At 42.5% G+C, this 19282-nt stretch overlaps 1 protein-coding gene across 17 annotated transcripts in view; it reads right to left on the bottom strand.

The window, feature by feature from the left end:
• The window catches only part of PROM1 (prominin 1), a 264828-nt gene that overhangs the window by 8195 nt on the left and 237351 nt on the right, over positions 1-19282 (bottom strand). For 8 of the 17 annotated variants that reach the window (XR_013220091.1, XR_013220092.1, XM_077280016.1 and 5 more), the window contains one exon: positions 6060-6096. Coding sequence is in view for 6 of the 17 variants with exons in the window: in XM_077280016.1 (XP_077136131.1) it covers positions 6078-6096 (19 nt within the window). In the remaining 11 variants the exon portion in view is untranslated. Of the gene's footprint in view, positions 1-6059; positions 6097-8968; positions 9068-19282 lie in introns of all 17 variants that reach the window. The other 9 variants (XR_013220084.1, XR_013220088.1, XR_013220081.1 and 6 more) reach the window with 2 other exon arrangements.

Below are 19282 nucleotides of genomic sequence, written 5' to 3'. Positions count from 1 at the left end.
GGGTACCAAATGGACCATCTTAGAAAACCGATCACAAACCACCCAGATGACAGACATCCTTTGAGAGACAGGAAGATCAGAAATAAAATCCATGGAAATATGCGTCCAGGGCCTCTTCGGGACAGGCAAAGGCAAAAGCAACCCACTGGCACGAGAACAGCAAGGTTTGGCCCGAGCACAACTCCCACAGGACTGCACAAAAGAACGCACATCCCGTGACAAGGAAGGCCACCAAAAGGACCTAGCAACCAAATCTCTGGTACCAAAAATACCAGGATGACCAGCCAATACTGAACAATGAACCTCAGAAATAACCCTACTAGTCCATCTATCAGGGGACAAACAGTTTCTCCACTGGACAGCAGTCAGGTCTATCAGCCTGAAACTCCTGCAGCACCCGCCGCAAATCAGGGGAGATGGCAGACAAAATCACCCCCTCTTTGAGAATACCAGCCGGCTCAGGGACTCCCGGAGAATCAGGCAAAAAACTCCTAGAAAGGGCATCAGCCTTCACATTCTTAGATCCCGGAAGGTATGAGACCACAAAATCGAAACCGGAGAAAAACAGTGACCATCGAGCCTGTCTAGGATTCAACCGCTTGGCGGACTCGAGGTAAGTCAAATTCTTGTGATCAGTCAGGACCACCACGCGATGTTTAGCTCCCTCAAGCCAATGTCGCCACTCCTTGAATGCCCACTTCATAGCCAACAACTCCCGATTGCCGACATCATAATTACGCTCAGCAGGCGAAAACTTTCTAGAAAAGAAAGCACACGGCTTCATCAAAGAGCCATCAGAACTTCTCTGAGACAAAACAGCCCCTGCCCCAATCTCAGAAGCATCAACCTCGACCTCAAAAGGGAGCAAAACATCTGGCTGATGCAACACATGGGCCGAAGTAAAACGACGTTTAAGCTCCTGAAAAGCCTCAACGGCCGCAGGGGACCAATTCACCACATCAGCGCCTTTCTTCGTCAAATCAGTCAAAGGCTTAACCACACTAGAAAAATTAGCGATGAAGCGACGGTAAAAATTAGCAAAGCCCAGGAACTTCTGAAGACTCTTCACAGATGTAGGTTGAGTCCAATCATAAATGGCCTGAACTTTAACAGGGTCCATCTCGATAGTAGAAGGGGAAAAAATGAAGCCCAAAAAGGAAACCTTCTGAACTCCAAAGAGGCATTTAGACCCCTTCACAAACAAGGTATTAGCACGAAGGACCTGGAACACCATCCTGACCTGCCTCACATGGGACTCCCAATCATCCGAAAAGACCAAAATATCATCCAAATATACAATCATGAACCTATCCAGATACTTCCGGAAGATGTTTTGCATAAAGGACTGAAACACAGATGGAGCATTAGAAAGCCCGAATGGCATCACCAGGTACTCAAAATGGCCCTCGGGCGTATTAAATGCTGTTTTCCATTCATCACCCTGCACAAGATTATACGCCCCTCGAAGGTCAATCTTGGTAAACCAACTAGCCCCCTTAATCTGAGCAAACAAATCAGACAACAGAGGCAAAGGGTACTGAAATTTGACCGTGATTTTATTGAGAAGGCGGTAATCTATACAGGGTCTCAGAGAGCCATCCTTCTTGGCCACAAAAAAGAACCCTGCTCCCAACGGTGACGAAGACGGGTGAATATGCCCTTTCTCCAAGGACTCCTTTACATAACTCCGCATAGCGGCATGTTCTGGCACAGATAAATTAAACAGTCGGCCCTTAGGGAACTTGCTACCAGGAATCAGATTAATAGCGCAATCACAGTCCCTATGAGGTGGTAGGGCACTGGACTTGGGCTCATCAAATACATCCTGGTAATCCGACAAAAACTCAGGAACTTCAGAAGGAGTGGAAGAAGAAATTGACATCAAAGGAACATCACTATGTATCCCTTGACAACCCCAACTAGACACAGACATTGATTTCCAATCCAGTACTGGATTATGAACCTGTAACCATGGCAAACCCAACACGACAACATCATGCTAATCATGCAACACCAAAAAGCGAATATCTTCCTGATGTGCGGGAGCCATGCACATGGTCAGCTGAGTCCAGTACTGAGGTTTATTCTTGGCCAATGGCGTAGCATCAATCCCCCTTAAGGGAATAGGACTCTGCAAAGGCTCCAAGGAAAAACCACAGCGCCTGGCAAACTCCAAGTCCATCAAGTTCAGAGCAGCGCCTGAATCCACAAATGCCATAACAGAGTAGGACGACAATGAGCAAATCAGAGTAACAGATAAGAGAAATTTAGGCTGCACAGTACTAAAGGTGACAGACCTAGCGAACCTCTTAGTGCGCTTAGGACAATCAGAGATAGCATGAGAGGAGTCACCACAGTAAAAACACAGCCCATTCTGACGTCTGTGTTCTTGCCGTTCAGCTCTGGTCAAAGTCCTATCACATTGCATAGGCTCAGGCCTCTGCTCAGAGGACACCGCCATATGGTGCACAACTTTGCGCTCGCGCAAACGCCGATCAATCTGAATGGCCAAAGACATTGATTCATTCAGACCAGCAGGCGTGGGGAACCCCACCATAACATCTTTAAGGGCTTCAGAAAGACCCTTTCTGAAAATTGCTGCCAGGGCACACTCATTCCATTGTGTAAGCACAGACCACTTTCTAAACTTCTGGCAATATACTTCTGCTTCATCCTGACCCTGACATAGAGTCAGTAAGATCTTTTCTGCCTGATCCACAGAATTAGGTTCGTCATAAAGCAATCCAAGCGCCAGAAAAAATGCATCTACATTAAGCAATGCAGGATTTCCTGGCTCAAGGGAGAATGCCCAGTCTTGCGGGTCACCACGCAACAAAGAAATAGCAATCTTTACTTGCTGAATGGGGTCGCCAGAGGAGCGGGGTTTCAGAGCAAGAAACAGTCTAAAATTATTTTTGAAATTCAAAAATTTAGATCTATCCCCAGAAAACAAATCAGGAATTGGAATTCTAGGCTCTAACATCGGATTCTGAACTACATAATCTTGAATACTCTATACCCTAGCAGCGAGTTGATCCACACAAGAGGACAAACCTTGAATATCCATATCTACACCTGAGTCCTGAACCACCCAGAGGTTAAGGGGAAAAGAAAGACAAAGCAAGCTGCAAAGAAAAAAAAAATTGACTCAGAACTTCTCTTTTCCCTCTTTTGAGATGCATTAACACTTTGTGGGCCAGCTGTACTGTTAGGACCTGGTGGTTAGGAGCACCCGAAATGACCTGATGGTTAAAATGGAAAACCTGGGACAAGCTCTGAGGAAGTGGTAACTCTACTGACCGCAATCCCTAATCCTATCACACACACTAGAAATAGCCGTGGAGCATACCTAACTCTCCCTAGATGCCTCTTCACAGCCTAAGAGCTAACTGCCCCTAAAGATAGAAATAGCAGCCTACCTTGCCTCAGAGAAATTCCCCAAAGTAATGGTAGCCCCCCACAAATATTGACTGTGAGTTAAGAGGGAAATAAACACAGGAATGAAACAGATTTTAGCAAAGGAGGCCGAATCTTCTCTAGATAGACAGAGGATAGGAAAGGGAACTATGCGGTCAGTACTAAAAACTACAAAAACCACACAGAGTGTGCAAAAAGACCTCCACACCGACTCACGGTGTGGAGGTGCAGCTCTGCACCCCCAGAGCTTCCAGCTATCAAGGAAATATCATAATAGCAAGCTGGACTAGAAACATAGCATGTACTGAGAAATATAGTCAAAAACCAATGAACAGCAAATGAACTAGCAAGGACTTACCTTCTGCTGGAGTAGACAGGTCATCTGAGAAATCCAAGAGAGATCTGAACCAGTACTGAGACATTGACAGCTGGCATGAACTAACGACCTGGGCAGAGTTAAATAGGGAAGCCAGCAGCAGCAATAAACGAGGGCAGCTGAGAAAGCCAACCTCAAAGATCAGCAGTTCCACTCAAAGCCACCAGAGGGTGTCCAAGGACAGAACTCCCCAAAGTACCATTCACGACCACAGGAGGGAGCCCGAGAACGGAATTCACAACATTCTCCTGCTTTGCAACCAGCTAGAACACAGTCAAAAATGCCTCCCGGTGTCATTTTCTGCATCGCTCGTCTTGCCGCCGTCTGGACGTACGTGTTGTCACCTGGCTTGTGGAATGGGCTTCCGGTCTCCCACGAACCGCTTCGCCAAGCAACTCAAACTGCTGCTGTTGTCTGAACTGGTCCTGTTGCTATTGCTGCTGTTGTTGCATCTGCTGGACAAGCAGCTTACATATCTCCTGATGTGCCAGCTGTTACTGCTGCTGTGCGTTCACCAAATGCTTGAGCAGGTCCTCCATTTTGCCTGACATCGTACGCTGTCTTGTGGCCTCTTTCACCCAACACATGCGGTTTGACCACGGCTGCTACTGGTGTTCCCAGAACATTACCCGCATTCAAAACACCACTTGTGGTAGAGCGGCTCTCTCAGTCGTACATAGAGGTAGAAAAGGAACACTGTCTCTTTAAGAAAGTCTTTGATTTATTTAGTGCAGTATAAACCAAGCTGGGGAAAAATAAACACAACCCTCTGGGCAAAAAAAACCAAAACAAAACACAGTCCTTGTTCTGGGGGGGATCAGACCGCTCAGGGTTATCAATGTCCACGGTTCGTATCCTTTAACCCAGGCACAAACACTTCCCTGGAGTGTTCCTCTCCAGACACTGAACCCTGATGCCTTTGGAGGCCAGCTACTTAAGCTCCCGACCAGAACCTGGGGTGGAGATAAGGTGGACATCCCCTCTCCCGCTCTATGGATGTCCACATAAAAGTCAGCCCATTATAACAAATTAGCTTAACCCCTCATGGCACTTAGTATCACAGTAGGGAGAACAAGGCATCGTCAGTTGTCATTCTCAATTAGGCACCGATTGCGGGAGGAGAGAAAAAAGATGATGTAAAGAGGATCTAGGCGAGTTTTTAAATATCAGTGGGATTAAGCAATGGATTCAAACAATAAAATAAGGGAAAAAGCGAGGGGAGAGGGTCTTCATGCTTACGTAGATTGGACCTGTAGGATGATCCAAGGGGCATGGTCTACAACTGATTTTCTATAAATAATACCTGTTTTGTGTTACGTACACCTCTTGTTCGGCTTGATAAAGGCCCTGAGTGGCTGAAACGCCGCATGTCAGGTTTTTTTTGGATGGACACTGGGGTCATTAAAACTTTTTTGAAAGAGACTACTCAGTGCCTTGGATTCTTGGACGGTTTGTAGTTTTTATAACCTAGTAGAGGTTTGTACCAAGCCTGCATGGGTCACGACGTAGTGCACGAGATATACTCCTTACAAATGTGGAAAAAGATGCTTGGGGGGGCTGAATACCAATGCATGCTACAATTTGTAGATTCATATTTTAAATTATTTAGAAAACCATGCATCATTTCCTTTACAGTTCACAAATACTTGCTACTTCACAGGGTATGAATACATTTTCAAGGGATTGTACATATTGTCAGGATTCTCCTCTACCTTCTCAAGCGGTCGTCATGTGACTAAGTGTATGTATTGCATACTTGTAGAGGTCACGTGCCGATTAACAAGATCTCCTGCTTCTCTCAATGTTCTACCACAGTCAGAATTCTGCAGTCATATAGAAAAGTATGTTCTGGCCAAAAAAAACCCTTAACGTTTGGATAATTTCAATATATTCTTCCTAATTCTATGTCAATCTGAATCATAAATTTACAATAACTCTCAGTATTCTAGAAATTTCAGAAAAGAGGCCAGGCCCAAGGCGATATGTGTAGGGGCTTTCCATTGTCATCTGGCAGTTTGCTTGGAATGTTCCTCACAAATGATTTTATAAGTCTTTCTATTACATTTATCCAAGTACTGTATGTTTTCTATGTTTCTGACTTTCAACAGTTGTTTTTTTGCAGATCAAAATGTAAAGGCCTTTCATCTTTAGGTCTATACTCCATTTATTAACTTGTATTAATATATTTAGATGTGCAATTTATACTGAAGCCTAACATATATTATCCGGACACTTTTGGCCGGGTTTCTTAATTGACTTTACTTACCATAATCTCCATTGTTTTCTACCACTGTTCCATAGCACTGAAATGAACAAAGGAACATATAACTTAATATGTTAATAAAAATAAACTTTACACTTTTTTTCCTTTTATGCATTTCTAATTTTTACTGAGTATTTGGTCTGGAGTCCTGCTCTAGTCTAATTCTAAGCTGCTTCTCTGAGACATTAAGAAAACCCTCCACTCAATCTATGTTGAGTTGTTCTATGTAGTCAGTAAGTATAAAGGTGGTTTCCCAGGATTAGGGGTCGTTCAGACAGGTGTATTATATGGACCTGTGTCCATGATCGAACACCACACTGACCAATGTACCGGTAATTCAATTGTGAAAAAGGAGCAAATCAGCTCACCTGTCTGGGTGCACGGCAAAATACTCCAATTATAGCAACAGTCCAAACGATAGCCATCACTCACATCTGCAAAGAATTGATCCAGTAGTATAAAAAGGCACAAAAAAATGATTGAACCCTACAGCGCAAAACAGCATAAAAATTAAAAAGGTAGAAAAGAAATATGATTGAGAACCAAAGAAATCCAGCTCCGGAATTAAAATGGAAAAAACACAGAGGGTGTTCGAAACACGTTGAGTTGGTCATGGCTGTTCTTTTCCATTAATCTGATGGTCATCTGTAAGCAGCTTTCCAAATTTAAAATGTTTAAATTAATTTGTTCCATTTTAATTCCGGAGCTGGATTTCTTTGCTTCTCAATCAAGTTTTCAGCGTTCTGGCAGTGACGCTACTTGCATGCTTGGACTTACCTTTGACCACATTGGATCTGATCTACAATGGTTGAGCTGAAATACTAACCTTCTTTTTGCAAGAAAAGAAATATACACTGCGCTCACAGGCAACATGTTTCAGACCTACATGCTTCACAAAGGACCATGTAGGTTTGAAATATGTTGCCTGGGAGCACAGAAGATATTTTTTTTCTGCCTTCTTAATTTTTGTGCTGTTGTGTTCAACCATTTTTTGTGCTTTTTATACTATGGGATCAATAAAGTAATTCTTTTAAGAAGATGTGAGTTCCGGCTATAGTTTGGGCCGTTGAATATAATTCAATTGTGTTCTTCAGACACCAGTTTTTTCACATGGACGGAGTGTCTGTATGAAAAAATAAAATTCCAGCATGCACTATTCTCTTCTGTATTTTGTATAAGACTCATCTATTCTGCTGATACTGTACGGATCAATCGTATAACATCAGATTTTCACACATACATTTCAGTTAATAACCGAGGAATCTATGCGATCCTCAATATTTTAAACTGTTGATGTATAAATACGGACGCCACACCGATGTAAAAAACAGACACATGGATGGAATATGGATGACAATCCCGAAAACGTAGTCGATTTTTCATACACTTGCCTGAACCCGATCTTGACCTGACCAAAACGTGATTGAATAGGAACCCTTCTCATATTTTCCCACCCTGTGTTTCAAATTTGGTATCAGTTGGGTAAAAGTAAGATATCATCTAAATGAATCTGCCTAGTGCCAACATCAAATTTTTAGTTCATTACATTTTAGAAAGGTGTAAAATCTCTCATACTTTTAATTTATTTTTTTTTTAATTTCCAACTTTTTCAGGAAAGTATGCATTTTGTATGACATTATTAAATACTCTATTTTAATTTATGAATATTTAGTCCTTTAATTCCAAATAATTTCCAATAAAACTTTAGAAACTTAAGAAACATGATAACATCCAGGTATATAATTTTTAATTAAAAACATCATCTAATCTTGATGTATTCATTACCAAATACCTTTAAAACCATATTTCAGCTACATAAACCATCACTTAATTATACCATGACCCCTGATTTTACAGACAATGTCAATAGCATTCAATATGTGACATAAAACAAAACAATAAGTAGCTTAGACGTGACAAAGCCCAAAACCAACAAATCAGCTGATTACACCAGAACTAAAAGTCAATTATCCAAATAGAAGTAATTAAAATGCTTAATTTTGGTAAAACATTAGCATTGGCACAAATACTAAAAAGATGACATTTATCGGGAGCACACCATTATTCTTACAGGACATAACTATTCTCAACACTTACAGTTCAGTAATGTGGAATGAGGGATTAAAACAAATCTTGGGAACGGCCATGGGAATTGTGCATGCTCCCTGCAAGGCCCCTTTCCATTTTACCTATACGAGAAGGTTTATTCTGGGTAAGTTATTTCTTTGGGTTAAAATAGTTGCAGGATTTTCTTACATTTGCCCAGGTGTAGGGAATAATCCATAACCAAGAAATTAGCATTCTTACCCCTTGAATTCCCTACCACTCAAGTACTGCAATTTCAGTGGTCCCCCTTTACTGGCAGTTCTAATTTCCCATACATCAATTATTTGACCACTGCAGTCAATCACTGGCTTCAGTGGTGATTTTTAATGTATGACGCTTGACTACTAAAGCCAGTGATTGGGTGCAATGCTGAAATTACTGACATGGGGATGTCATCACTTTTGGTGTTGAAAGAGATCAAAGGTGGATCTGCACATTTGTGGTGGAGTGGTGGGAATTCTTAGGGTAAGTAATGCTTGTTTCTTTATCTTAACTCATTCCTTACTTTTGGGCTAATTGAAAAAAAAAATCCCAGGAAATCTAGGTGAATTGTAGAGTAGTGCATCAGGATTTCTAATCTCGTAATCAATGGGGTTCTCAGCAGCGGGGCACTTTCTTGTGGATGTCTAATCCATGTATGTATGACTTATTGTTGAGAAGAATTATGTGGATTTTTGCAGAAGCACCAATGTTAGAAAGCTGTGAAGAAACCAAGTAATAGAAATGTACAGAACTTAGTAAAGGATAGAGGCAAAAACTTTAGCCATGAAGAACAAGAGTCAAGCTACAGAGAACAGATATGATACCTCGACAATCTCATACAACTGGATAGGATTCATCAATCATCTTGACGTGGTGGGGCAGAAGCTCGAGGGAATCTACTCACAGTGTCAAATGAAGATAGGCTATCCAAGTAGAAAATTCAGGGAACGTAGTATCAAAAAAATAAAGTGTCACCAGGTGTAAGCCAGCATTTATTTAGGAACATTCAACATTGTTCTAAACTGTAAAATTAAAATCATGCAGCTTTACATTATACACAAAAGCTGGCAAAGGCTCTTCACAAAGCATAAAGACCATATAGAGGTAACTCAAGGCACATGTAAAGGGGTTGTCCGGGTTAGAAAACCCATTATCAAATAAGCCTTTAGTATTTTCAGTTAATGGAAGGAGTCTCCTTTGCTTTCGAGCACATTTTTAGGTTTGTAGACCCTTAAATTCTGTGCAGATCGATGGCTATCCAGGATCTGAGACACTACCGGTCACTTAAAAAATTGCTCACAAGTACCAAGCTCATAAGGCAGAGACGTTGTACGGGATAGTTAGTGGATTAAGTCCGCGCTGCCACAATAATACAGATTCGAATGTAATGAAAAACTCTGGTGGTTTAATCAACGCGTTTCAAGGTCTATCTGACCCCTTCATCAGGAAAATACCACAAAGACATACCTGATGAAGGGGTCAGATAGACCTTGAAACGTGTTGAATAAACCATCAGAGTTTTTCATTACATTCGAATCTGTATTATTGTGGCAGCGCAGACTTAATCCACAAACTATCCTGTACAACATCTCTGAGAAGGTCGCATGGGCGGCCCGTGGATCTGCAGCACCCGATACGCACATGATCTTGCTTTACACCATCAGGTGAGCAGCTCCCTGTTAAAAGACCGCACTTAATCTGAGGATAAGACCCTATATGCACTTTTTGTCTCCCTAATTTACAAGCTCATGAGGCAGAAGCACTCAGATTCGGCCTGAAAACATGCACTGATGGACAGACCCATAGATTTCTATTGAATCTGTACTCCACTCTTTGTGTGCTCAGGTAAGACTCGTATATTTCTGCTTCCTAAGCTCCCTACTTCTGAGCAGTCTTTTCAGTGATTTGTGGGGATCTCAGAACCTGGACCACCACCAAGCTGCAGCAAATTTGAAAGCCTAGAAAAGTATTAAAATATGATCCAAAGTTAAGTAACACTTTAAGATACTTCATTTACTATCCACAGATGCAGACGAGAGCAGCTCTTGGCTGGAGCACCTGGAACATAGGACAGAAATTTAATTTATTGACCACAGTGTAATGCTTAAAATTCTCCTGTGGTAGCGCTGCAGTGTAATTCAACAGATTTTTAGAAATCTGTTAGAATAATTAATAAATGTGTTCATTTATTTTTTTCAGCATAGCAGTTCACAGCAATTGACTAATTAGATATGTTCTTCCAACAAATTGTAGGAAAAGGAAAAACATATGATTTATTTCTAATATAATTTAGACAAGTAATGAGTCAAGCAAACTAACTGGCAATAGTTATTTAGATGCTCATGCTTCATTTATCTATAGCCAACAACAGCCATGCACTAAATAATAAGACCTTCTTAAAAAAACAGAATAGCAGATCAGCCCAACTCACAGCACTTTTACATGACAACTGCATAGTTCCCATTTTAAACATTTCCAATTTGCTTAAACATGCAAATATCATTGTGACGCTATTCCCATTGCGTTTAAACTCTATGTTTAGTACATGTACAAGGAAATCGCAGTAGGTATGCATGGAACATAAAGCACCAATATACAAAACTGTGAGCCACACAGTTGCATAGGTCACCACAATTTAAAAAAACAAGCAAACATTTCTTTATTAGGGTGGTGTCCAATTATATTGTAAAGCACAGCAAAAAGAAGTATAGAAAAAAGTAGAAAAATATGCAGGCAAGTAACTTAATTTAAAAAACGTCCTATTGTTACACAAACGTTTCGATGGAAAAGCTTCATCCTTTGGAAAGGTCAAACATGCGTTGACAGAGGTGGGTGCCTGATTTTCTGCTGATAAATTTTGGTTTATTTTCTTTTGACCACTTTGTAACATATGTCTACAAGTATACCTTGAGTTTTCTGGTCTTCATCTCTTAAATTGGGCCTTGTCTATTATTTCACATATACTATTGCACATGTATATATATATATATATATATATATATATATATATATATATATATATATATATATATATAGTAGTATAGTGACCCCTGTGGCAGCTAGGGGGCGCTGTGTGTGCTCCTTGGGATATGCATTGAGGCATATCTGTTGTGATAATGGTAGTAAAACAGTGACTGGCAGTGTAGTGATTGGCCGATATGTGTCGCAGAGGGAGTCTGTGTGGTAAGTCTGATGCAATGTTGTTGTCCTGGGACCTGTAGTCCCTCAAGAGTGTGTATATCTATGGTGTAGTTGTAAGGGAAACTTACTAGGCTAGTTGTGTGAGATGGGTGGGACAAACTAGCCACACATCCACGCTCCCACCTGTGGGAGTGGTTAGTACTATATAATGTGACTGAGGGATGGTCACATGGGCTCTGAGTGTGGATCTGAATGGTCTGTGCTGGAAGGTCCTGGAGAGAGCCCCATGTGTTGGGAGTGTCGGCTCCCTGAAGAGCACATGGCGGGGGCTCTGGACCTCGCACAGACCAGACTGTGGAACGGATGGAGATCCGTGTTATACTGACCGGGGTCAGAGTGAGAATGTTAGAAGGATGCCTCTAGTGAAGAGAGGTATCCGAGAACCTGTGCGGCAATGGCAGGTAAGGAATGGAGATTCGTGTTGTACTGACCGGGGTCAGAGAAAAGGAAAGACAGAGTGTGAATGTCTGCAGGATGCCTCTAAGGAAGAGAGGTATCTGAGAACCTGTGCGGCACCAACAGGTAATGGATGGAGATCCGTGTTGTACTGACCGGGGTCAGAGTGAAAGAAGAGAGAGACATTGTGTCTGGGGCACCTCTGAGGCCAAGGGGTGTCCAGGAACCCGTGAAGGTTGCCAACGGGTAACGGTCTGAAAACCGTGTGTAATGCTGACCGGGGTCAGAGACGAACTGTGGTAAAGTTGAATATGTCCAGATGCTGTTCAAACTGTTACCAAGTTCCTGTGGATGTGGTTTATGTTGTGAGAAATAAACCTAAAAGACTGTGTTTTAATAGAAAACCGTGCCCGAGTGCGTTAATCCCGTGCCAAGCGAGTGTCCCCCAAGACACGTAGTAGGCGCTATGCTACAATTGGTGGAGAATGCGGGCAAAACGGTTCCCTAAGAAGAACATGTGCGGTGCTGGCTAAGCCAGAGGAGTCGAACAGTCTGACAGCCGTGTGATACTGATCGGGATCAGTCAGATAAAGTGTTTGTGCAGTAATGCTGTAACTCGGCGGGGTTACGAAGGTGACAAGCGTCTTGCTGTGGATCGGCGGGTCCACGAAGTCTGCGGTGGAGCTGTACAGAGCGTTGTGGAGTGCGGCTGCAGTTGCAGCAAGAGGTTCAGCAGCAGCAGCTTGTGATTGCCAGCAGGAGCTGGTGAAGTGTTGAAAAAAACAAAAAAAAACATTTTTTTTTCTTCTTTTTGTGCAGACTCTTAAAGGGCCGGTGCGACCCAAAGAGACATGTTTTTTTTCTCTGTACTGTGTGAACTGGTACTGTTGGGTGTACCCTAGGGAAGGGATGGTGTCCCTAAAGGTAGCATCCCCAAAAATGGGGCGGAAAACCCAAACAGGGATGGTTGCCAAAAAAAGGGCGGAGTCCCAAAAGGGGGTGGTATCCCAAAAGGGAATAATTGCCCAAAAAGGGGTGGTAACCCTAAAAGGGGGTGGAGTCCCAAAAGGGAGCGGTAACCTGGGGAATGCCAGTGTCCAAAAAAGGGGCAGAGCCTCCTGAAGTTAAAGGGGTGGAGCAGACCGGTGGGCTCCAGGGGAAATTGTACTATGCAGGTCCATGTTATACTGTGGATTGCTCAGCTAATGGTTTATCACGACAGTGCTCCTTTTTGTTGGATGGAGAATGTGTGATAGGACTGATAGACCCAGGGAGTAAAGCGACTTTGCTGAGAACCCCTTCTGAATGCACTGTGTTACCTGGGTTAGGGACAAGAGTGAATGACACAGGTGAGGACGTTAAAGGATATTTGGCAGCCTGCCTCTACATTGACATGACAGAAGAGTCCACATATCACGATGTAAGAGTAGTCCCGGACTTACTGTATACTATGGTAATAGGGCGAGATTTGGAAACCCAGTGGGACTGGTGGATAAAAGGGAAAGTGTCTGTTGAATTAATGTGTATGAAAATTAATGCAGAGAATGCACCCCCTATAGTTGACAGTCCTAATTTTGGCGTGACCAAGGAAGATGGTGGACGGTCCCAACTTACGGACATGACATCACCTGATGTGTGCCACAATATGACTGTTAGTGATGTGGTAGATAAAACATGTGGAGCTGACACCCGGAAAGAGTGTGACTTGGGGGTTCACCATACTGTGGGGTATGACACAGACTATGCGGGTGACTGTGACTCTAAGGAAAAGGGAGTACAGTGAAGAAGAGGCCACCAACGGAGTGGGGCCTGAGGTAGAAACCCGGTTAAAGCAAGAGGAGCTTTGGAGACAGGCTGCTGAGTGCCGTGTGAGTGCCTTAGAGAAAGACGTGGCGGAGCTCAGAGATCGCCTGGAAGAAAGTCAGTAGAACGAGTGGTCAAGCCATGCAGGAGATGGTGGATGGGTCTGGAGTCCTGAGGTTGAAAGTGACATAGGTGGGAGACCTTGTTACAAAAATGTGGTGACTTGTCAGCTAAAGCTCAGGATTTACATGTTGACCGCTAGGGGCTGGAAAAAGCTAACAAAGGTGTGATGATGAGGATGGTGTGTGATAAGTGTTCAACCCTACGGGTTTGAACAGAGGGGGGGAATATGTAGTATAGTGACCCCTGTGGCAGCTAGGGGGCGCTGTGTGTGCTCTTTGGGATATGCATTGAGGTATATCTGTTGTGATAATGGTAGTAAAACAGTGACTGGCAGTGTAGTGAATGGCCGATATGTGTCGCAGAGGGAGTCTGTGTGGTAAGTATGATGCAATGTTGTTGTCCTGGGACCTGTAGTCCCTCAAGAGTGTGTATATCTATGGTGTAGTTGTAAGGGAGACTTACTAGGCTAGTTGTGTGAGATGGGTGGGACAAACTAGCCACACCCACGCTCCCACCTGTGGGAGTGGTTAGTACTATATAATGTGACTGAGGGATGGTCACATGGGCTCTAAGTGTGGATCTGAATGGTCTGTGCTGGAAGGTCCTGGAGAGAGCCCCATGTGTTGGGAGTGTCGGCTCCCTGAAGAGCACATGGCGGGGGCTCTGGACCTCGCACAGACCAGACTGTGGAACGGATGGAGATCCATGTTATACTGACTGGGGTCAGAGTGTGAATATCTGCAGGATACCTCTAAGGAAGAGAGGTATCCGAGAACCTGTGCGGCACCAACAGGTAACGAATGGAGATCCGTGTTGTACTGACCGGGGTCAGAGTGAAAGAAGAGAGAGACATTGTGTATGGGGCACCTCTGAGGCCAAGGGGTGTCCAGGAACCCGTGAAGGTTGCCAACAGGTAACGGTCTGAAAACCGTGTGTAATGCTGACCGGGGTCAGAGACGAACTGTGGTAAAGTTGAATATGTCCAGATGCTGTTCAAACTGTTACTAAGTTCCTGTGGATGTGGTTTATGTTGTATATATGATGATATATATATATCAAGCGAATTCTTATCCTCTCTTGCTGACAATTTTATCTTCCAAAAGGTAGGAGAAAGAACAAAGGGATCTGCTACCTTGGATCTAATCCTTATAAACAGGGAGGAAATGGTTGAGAAGGTAAGAGTGACTGGCACCCTAGGAGGTAGCGACCATGCTATTCTAGAATTTTGGATAACTAGAGGAAGAACTGTGAAGACTCAGATGCCAAGGTTAGATTTCAGAAAGGCAGATTTTAAGGGACTCAGAAAGAGAATCGGAGGGATCCAATGGCTGGATATCCTAAAGGACAAAACTGTCCAGGAAGGATGGGAAATCTTGAAAAATGAGATTCTCAAAGCACAATCATTAACAATTCCGAAAAGAGAGAAGAATAAGGGTACGTTCACACAGGACTTTTTTGCTGCTTTTTTTTATGCTAATTTTCAGCTGCTTTTTACAGTACCAGTAAAGCCTATGAGATTTCAGAAATCTCATGCACACACGTTGGTTTTTTGTTTGATCAGTATTTTCTGCTTTGCTGCTTTTTTTGGACATAGGGCATGTCACTTCTTTCAGCGTTTTTGCTGCATTGACTTGAATGGGTGATGAAAAAAACACTGCAAAAACGCATGTAGCATTATTTGCTGCGTTTTTTGTGCAGAAAATCATGGCCAGCAGGAAGGGATCTCACAGCCAAGAGCTTAGGGGTGTGGTTAGTGAGGTGTGAAGAGCCATTGTGAGCCATTGTGAGGTGTGAAGAGCCATTGTGAGGTGTCCTGATTGTGATCTATTGTGAGGGAGTTCCTGGTAGTAAGGTGTGAAGAGCCATTGTGAGGTGTGAAGAGCCATTGTGAGGTGTCCTAGCAGCTGAAAATTGGCATAAAAAAAAAAAACTGCAGCAAAAATCTGCAGCAAAAAACTGCAGCAAAAATCTGCAGCAAAAAAGTCCTGTGTGAACGTACCCAAAAAACGCACCAAATACGCACCAAAATAACGCACCTAAATTAGCATAAAAAAAGCAGCAAAAAAGTCCTGTGTGAACGTACCCTAAGAAGCATTTAAAGATACCAGGATGGATGAACACAGAACTTAAACACATGCTAAAAAGGAAGAAAGAAATGTTTATCAAATGGAAAGAGGGAGGCATATCTAAAGAAGAATATAATGCTGTCTGCAGAACCTGCAGGGAACGAATCAGATTACTAAAGCTGATAATGAATTAAGGCTTGCAAGAGATGCCAAAAGCAATAAAAAAGGATTTTGAGGATATGTAAAAAGTAAAAGAAAAGTCAAGGATGCTATAGCGGCAGCACCGTGGCTCAGTGGATAGCACTGCAGCCTTGCAGCGCTGGAGTCCTGGGTTCAAGCCCCACCCTGTGCGCTGGAGTCCTGGGTTCAAGCCCTACCCTGGACAACATCTTCAAAGAGTTTACTCCGGTTTCCTCCCACATTCCAAAGACATACTGATAGGGAATTTAGATTGTGAGCCCCATTGGGGACAGCGATGATAAAGTTTGCAAACTGTAAAGCGCTGCAGAATATGTTAACGCTATATGAAAATAAAGATTATTATTATTATAATAGGATTTTTACAGGATGAAAACAATAAAATAGTAAGAAAGAATGTTGAGAAGGCCAAACTTTTAAATTCCTATTTTGCATCTGTTTTCTCTCAGAAAAGAAATGTAACATCAAATGATCTTCACTGTCCTATTAAAGGAATATAATAATCCAGGATATCTATAAACAGAAATATAGTGAGGAAACACTTAGCTAACATAAATGAATTCAAGTCTCCCGGTCCAGATGAATTACCCCCCAGAGTACTGAAAGAGATAGCAGAAGAAGTGTTTGAACCACTCTCCATAATCTTTGAAAATTCTTGGAGAACAGGAGAAGTCCCAGAAGACTGGAGAAGAGCAAATGTTGTTCCTATCTTCAAAAAGGGGAAGAAGATGGACCCAGGGAACTATAGGCAGGTGAGTCTGACATCTATACCAGGAAAGATCTTTGAGCACAATATTAAACAACATGTATGTAAGTACCTGGATAAGAATGATGTGATTAACCAGAGTCAGCATGGGTTTGTAACTAATAAGTCATGTCAGACAAACTTAATTTTCTTCTATGACAGAATCACTGACTGGGTGGATCAGGGAAATGCTGTAGATATAGTATATCTTGACTTCAGCAAACCATTTGACAAAGTATCTCACACGATCCTTATTGAAAAATGACTAAGTATGGAATGGACAAGGTAACTGCTAGGTGGATTCATAACTGGCTTAGTGATTGGACCCAAAGAGTGGTTATAAATGGCTGCACATCCAGTTGGAAGAATGTCTCAAATGGGGTACCACAGGGTTCTGTCCTGGGCCCTGTATTGTTCAACATCTTTATCAATGATTTAGATGAAGGAACTGAGGGTACACTGATTAAATTTGCTGATGACACAAAGCTAGGAGGGATAGCTAATACTAGAGAAGAGAGAGAGAGGATTCAAAAAGATATAAATAAACTGGAGCAGTGGGCAGCAACTAACAGAATGGTTTTTAACAGGGAAAAATGAAAAGCACTACATCTGGGCAATAAAAATGAAAAAAGCATACACAGAATGGGAGGAATAGGGGTATGAAACAGCACATGTGAAAAAGACTTGGGTATACTAATAGATCACAGACTGAACATGAGTCAACAGTGAGATGCAGCAGCAAAAAAGGCAAATACAATTCTGGGATGTATTAACAGACGCATACACTTTAGATCATGTGAAGTCATTATTGCCCTCTACTCCTCTGTGGTCAGACCTCATCTGGAATACTGTGTCCAATCCAGAGGTGGCGAGTCCTTCCTCAATGGAAGTCTTCAAACAGAGGCTGGACATCTGTCTGGAATGATTTAGTGAATCCTGCTTTGAGCAGAGGGTTGTACCAGATGACCCAGGAGGTCCCTTCCAACTCACTCTACCATTCTATGATTCTATGATATATATATATATATATATATATATATATATATATATATTGTCTAAGGGGTACTTCCGTCTTTCTGTCTGCAACTTCCGTAATGGAAATCCCGCGTCGCTGAGTGGTCTCGCCAGCTGCCTGTCATGGCTGCCGCGACCAATCAGTGACGGGCACAGTCTGATTAGTCCCTCCCTACTCCCCTGCAGTCAGTGCCCGGCACCCGCTCCATACTCCCGTCCGGTCACCTCTCACACAGGGTTAATGCCAGCGGTAGCGGACCGCGTTATGCCGCGGGTAACACACTCCATTACCGCTGTTATTAACCCTGTGTGTCCCCAACTTTTTACTATTGATGCTGCCTATGCAGCATCAATAGTAAAAAGATGTAATGTTAAAAATAATAAAAAAGCAAAAAACCTGCTATTCTCACCTTCCGTCGTCCGACGATGCGCTCGCGCCTGCCGCCATCTTCCGTTCCCAGAGATGCATTGCGAAATTACCCAGAAGACTTAGCGGTCTCGCGAGACCGCTAAGTCATCTGGGTAATTTCGCAATGCATCCTGGGAACGGAAGATGGCGGCAGCCACGCGCGTAGCGCCAGATCTTCGCTGGATCCCGGTGGGTGAGTATATAACTATTTTTTATTTTAATTATTTTTTTTAACAGGGATGTGGTGCCCACACTGCTAAATACTACGTGGGCTGTGTTATGTACTGCGTGGCTGCTATATACTACGTGGCCAGTGTTATATACTGCATGGGCTGTGTTATATACTGCGTGGGCAGTGCTATATACTATGCGCCCTGTGTTATATACTGCGTGGCCTGTGTTATATACTACATCACCTGTGTTATATACTGCGTGGCTGCTATATACTGCGTGGGCTGTGTTATATACTGTTTGGGCTGTGTTATATACTGCGTGGGCAGTGCTATATACTACGTGCCCTGTGTTATATACTGCGTGGCCTGTGTTATATACTGCGTGGCCACTGTTATATACTGCGTGGCCACTGTTATATACTGCGTGGGCTGTGTTATATAGTACGTGGGCTGTGTTATATACTGTTTGGGCTGTGTTATATACTGTTTGTCCACTGTTATATACTGCGTGGCCTGTATTAACGCATCGGGTATTTTACAATATGTATGTATGTATGTATAGAGCAGGCACATAGTATATAGCACAGGCCATGTAGTATTTGTCTGCTATATACTACATGGCTCCTATATACTACGTGGCCTGTGCTATATACTATGTGGCTGCTATATACATACATACATATTCTAGAATACCCGATGCGCTAGAATTGGGTCACCATCTAGTATGTATATATATATATATACATATATATATATATATATATTTATATATATATATATATATATATATTTTATAAAACAATAGACAAGGCCCAATTCAATAAATGAAATAATGTAATAGGACTTGCAAAGTTAGCCTACAAATGAGGCCGATTAAGAGAAGAGATGAAGACAAGAAAACTCAAGGTATACATGTAGACAAATGTTAAAAAGTTGTCAAAAGAAAATAAACCAAAGTACATCAGCAGAAAATAAAGGACCCACCTCTGTCAACGTATGTTTGATCTTTC

This window comes from Ranitomeya variabilis, chromosome 1 (assembly GCF_051348905.1).
Source record: "Ranitomeya variabilis isolate aRanVar5 chromosome 1, aRanVar5.hap1, whole genome shotgun sequence".
NCBI lineage: Eukaryota > Metazoa > Chordata > Amphibia > Anura > Dendrobatidae > Ranitomeya > Ranitomeya variabilis.
The sequence above is the reverse complement of the archived record's forward strand: the minus strand, read 5'-3'. Positions and strand labels throughout refer to the sequence as shown.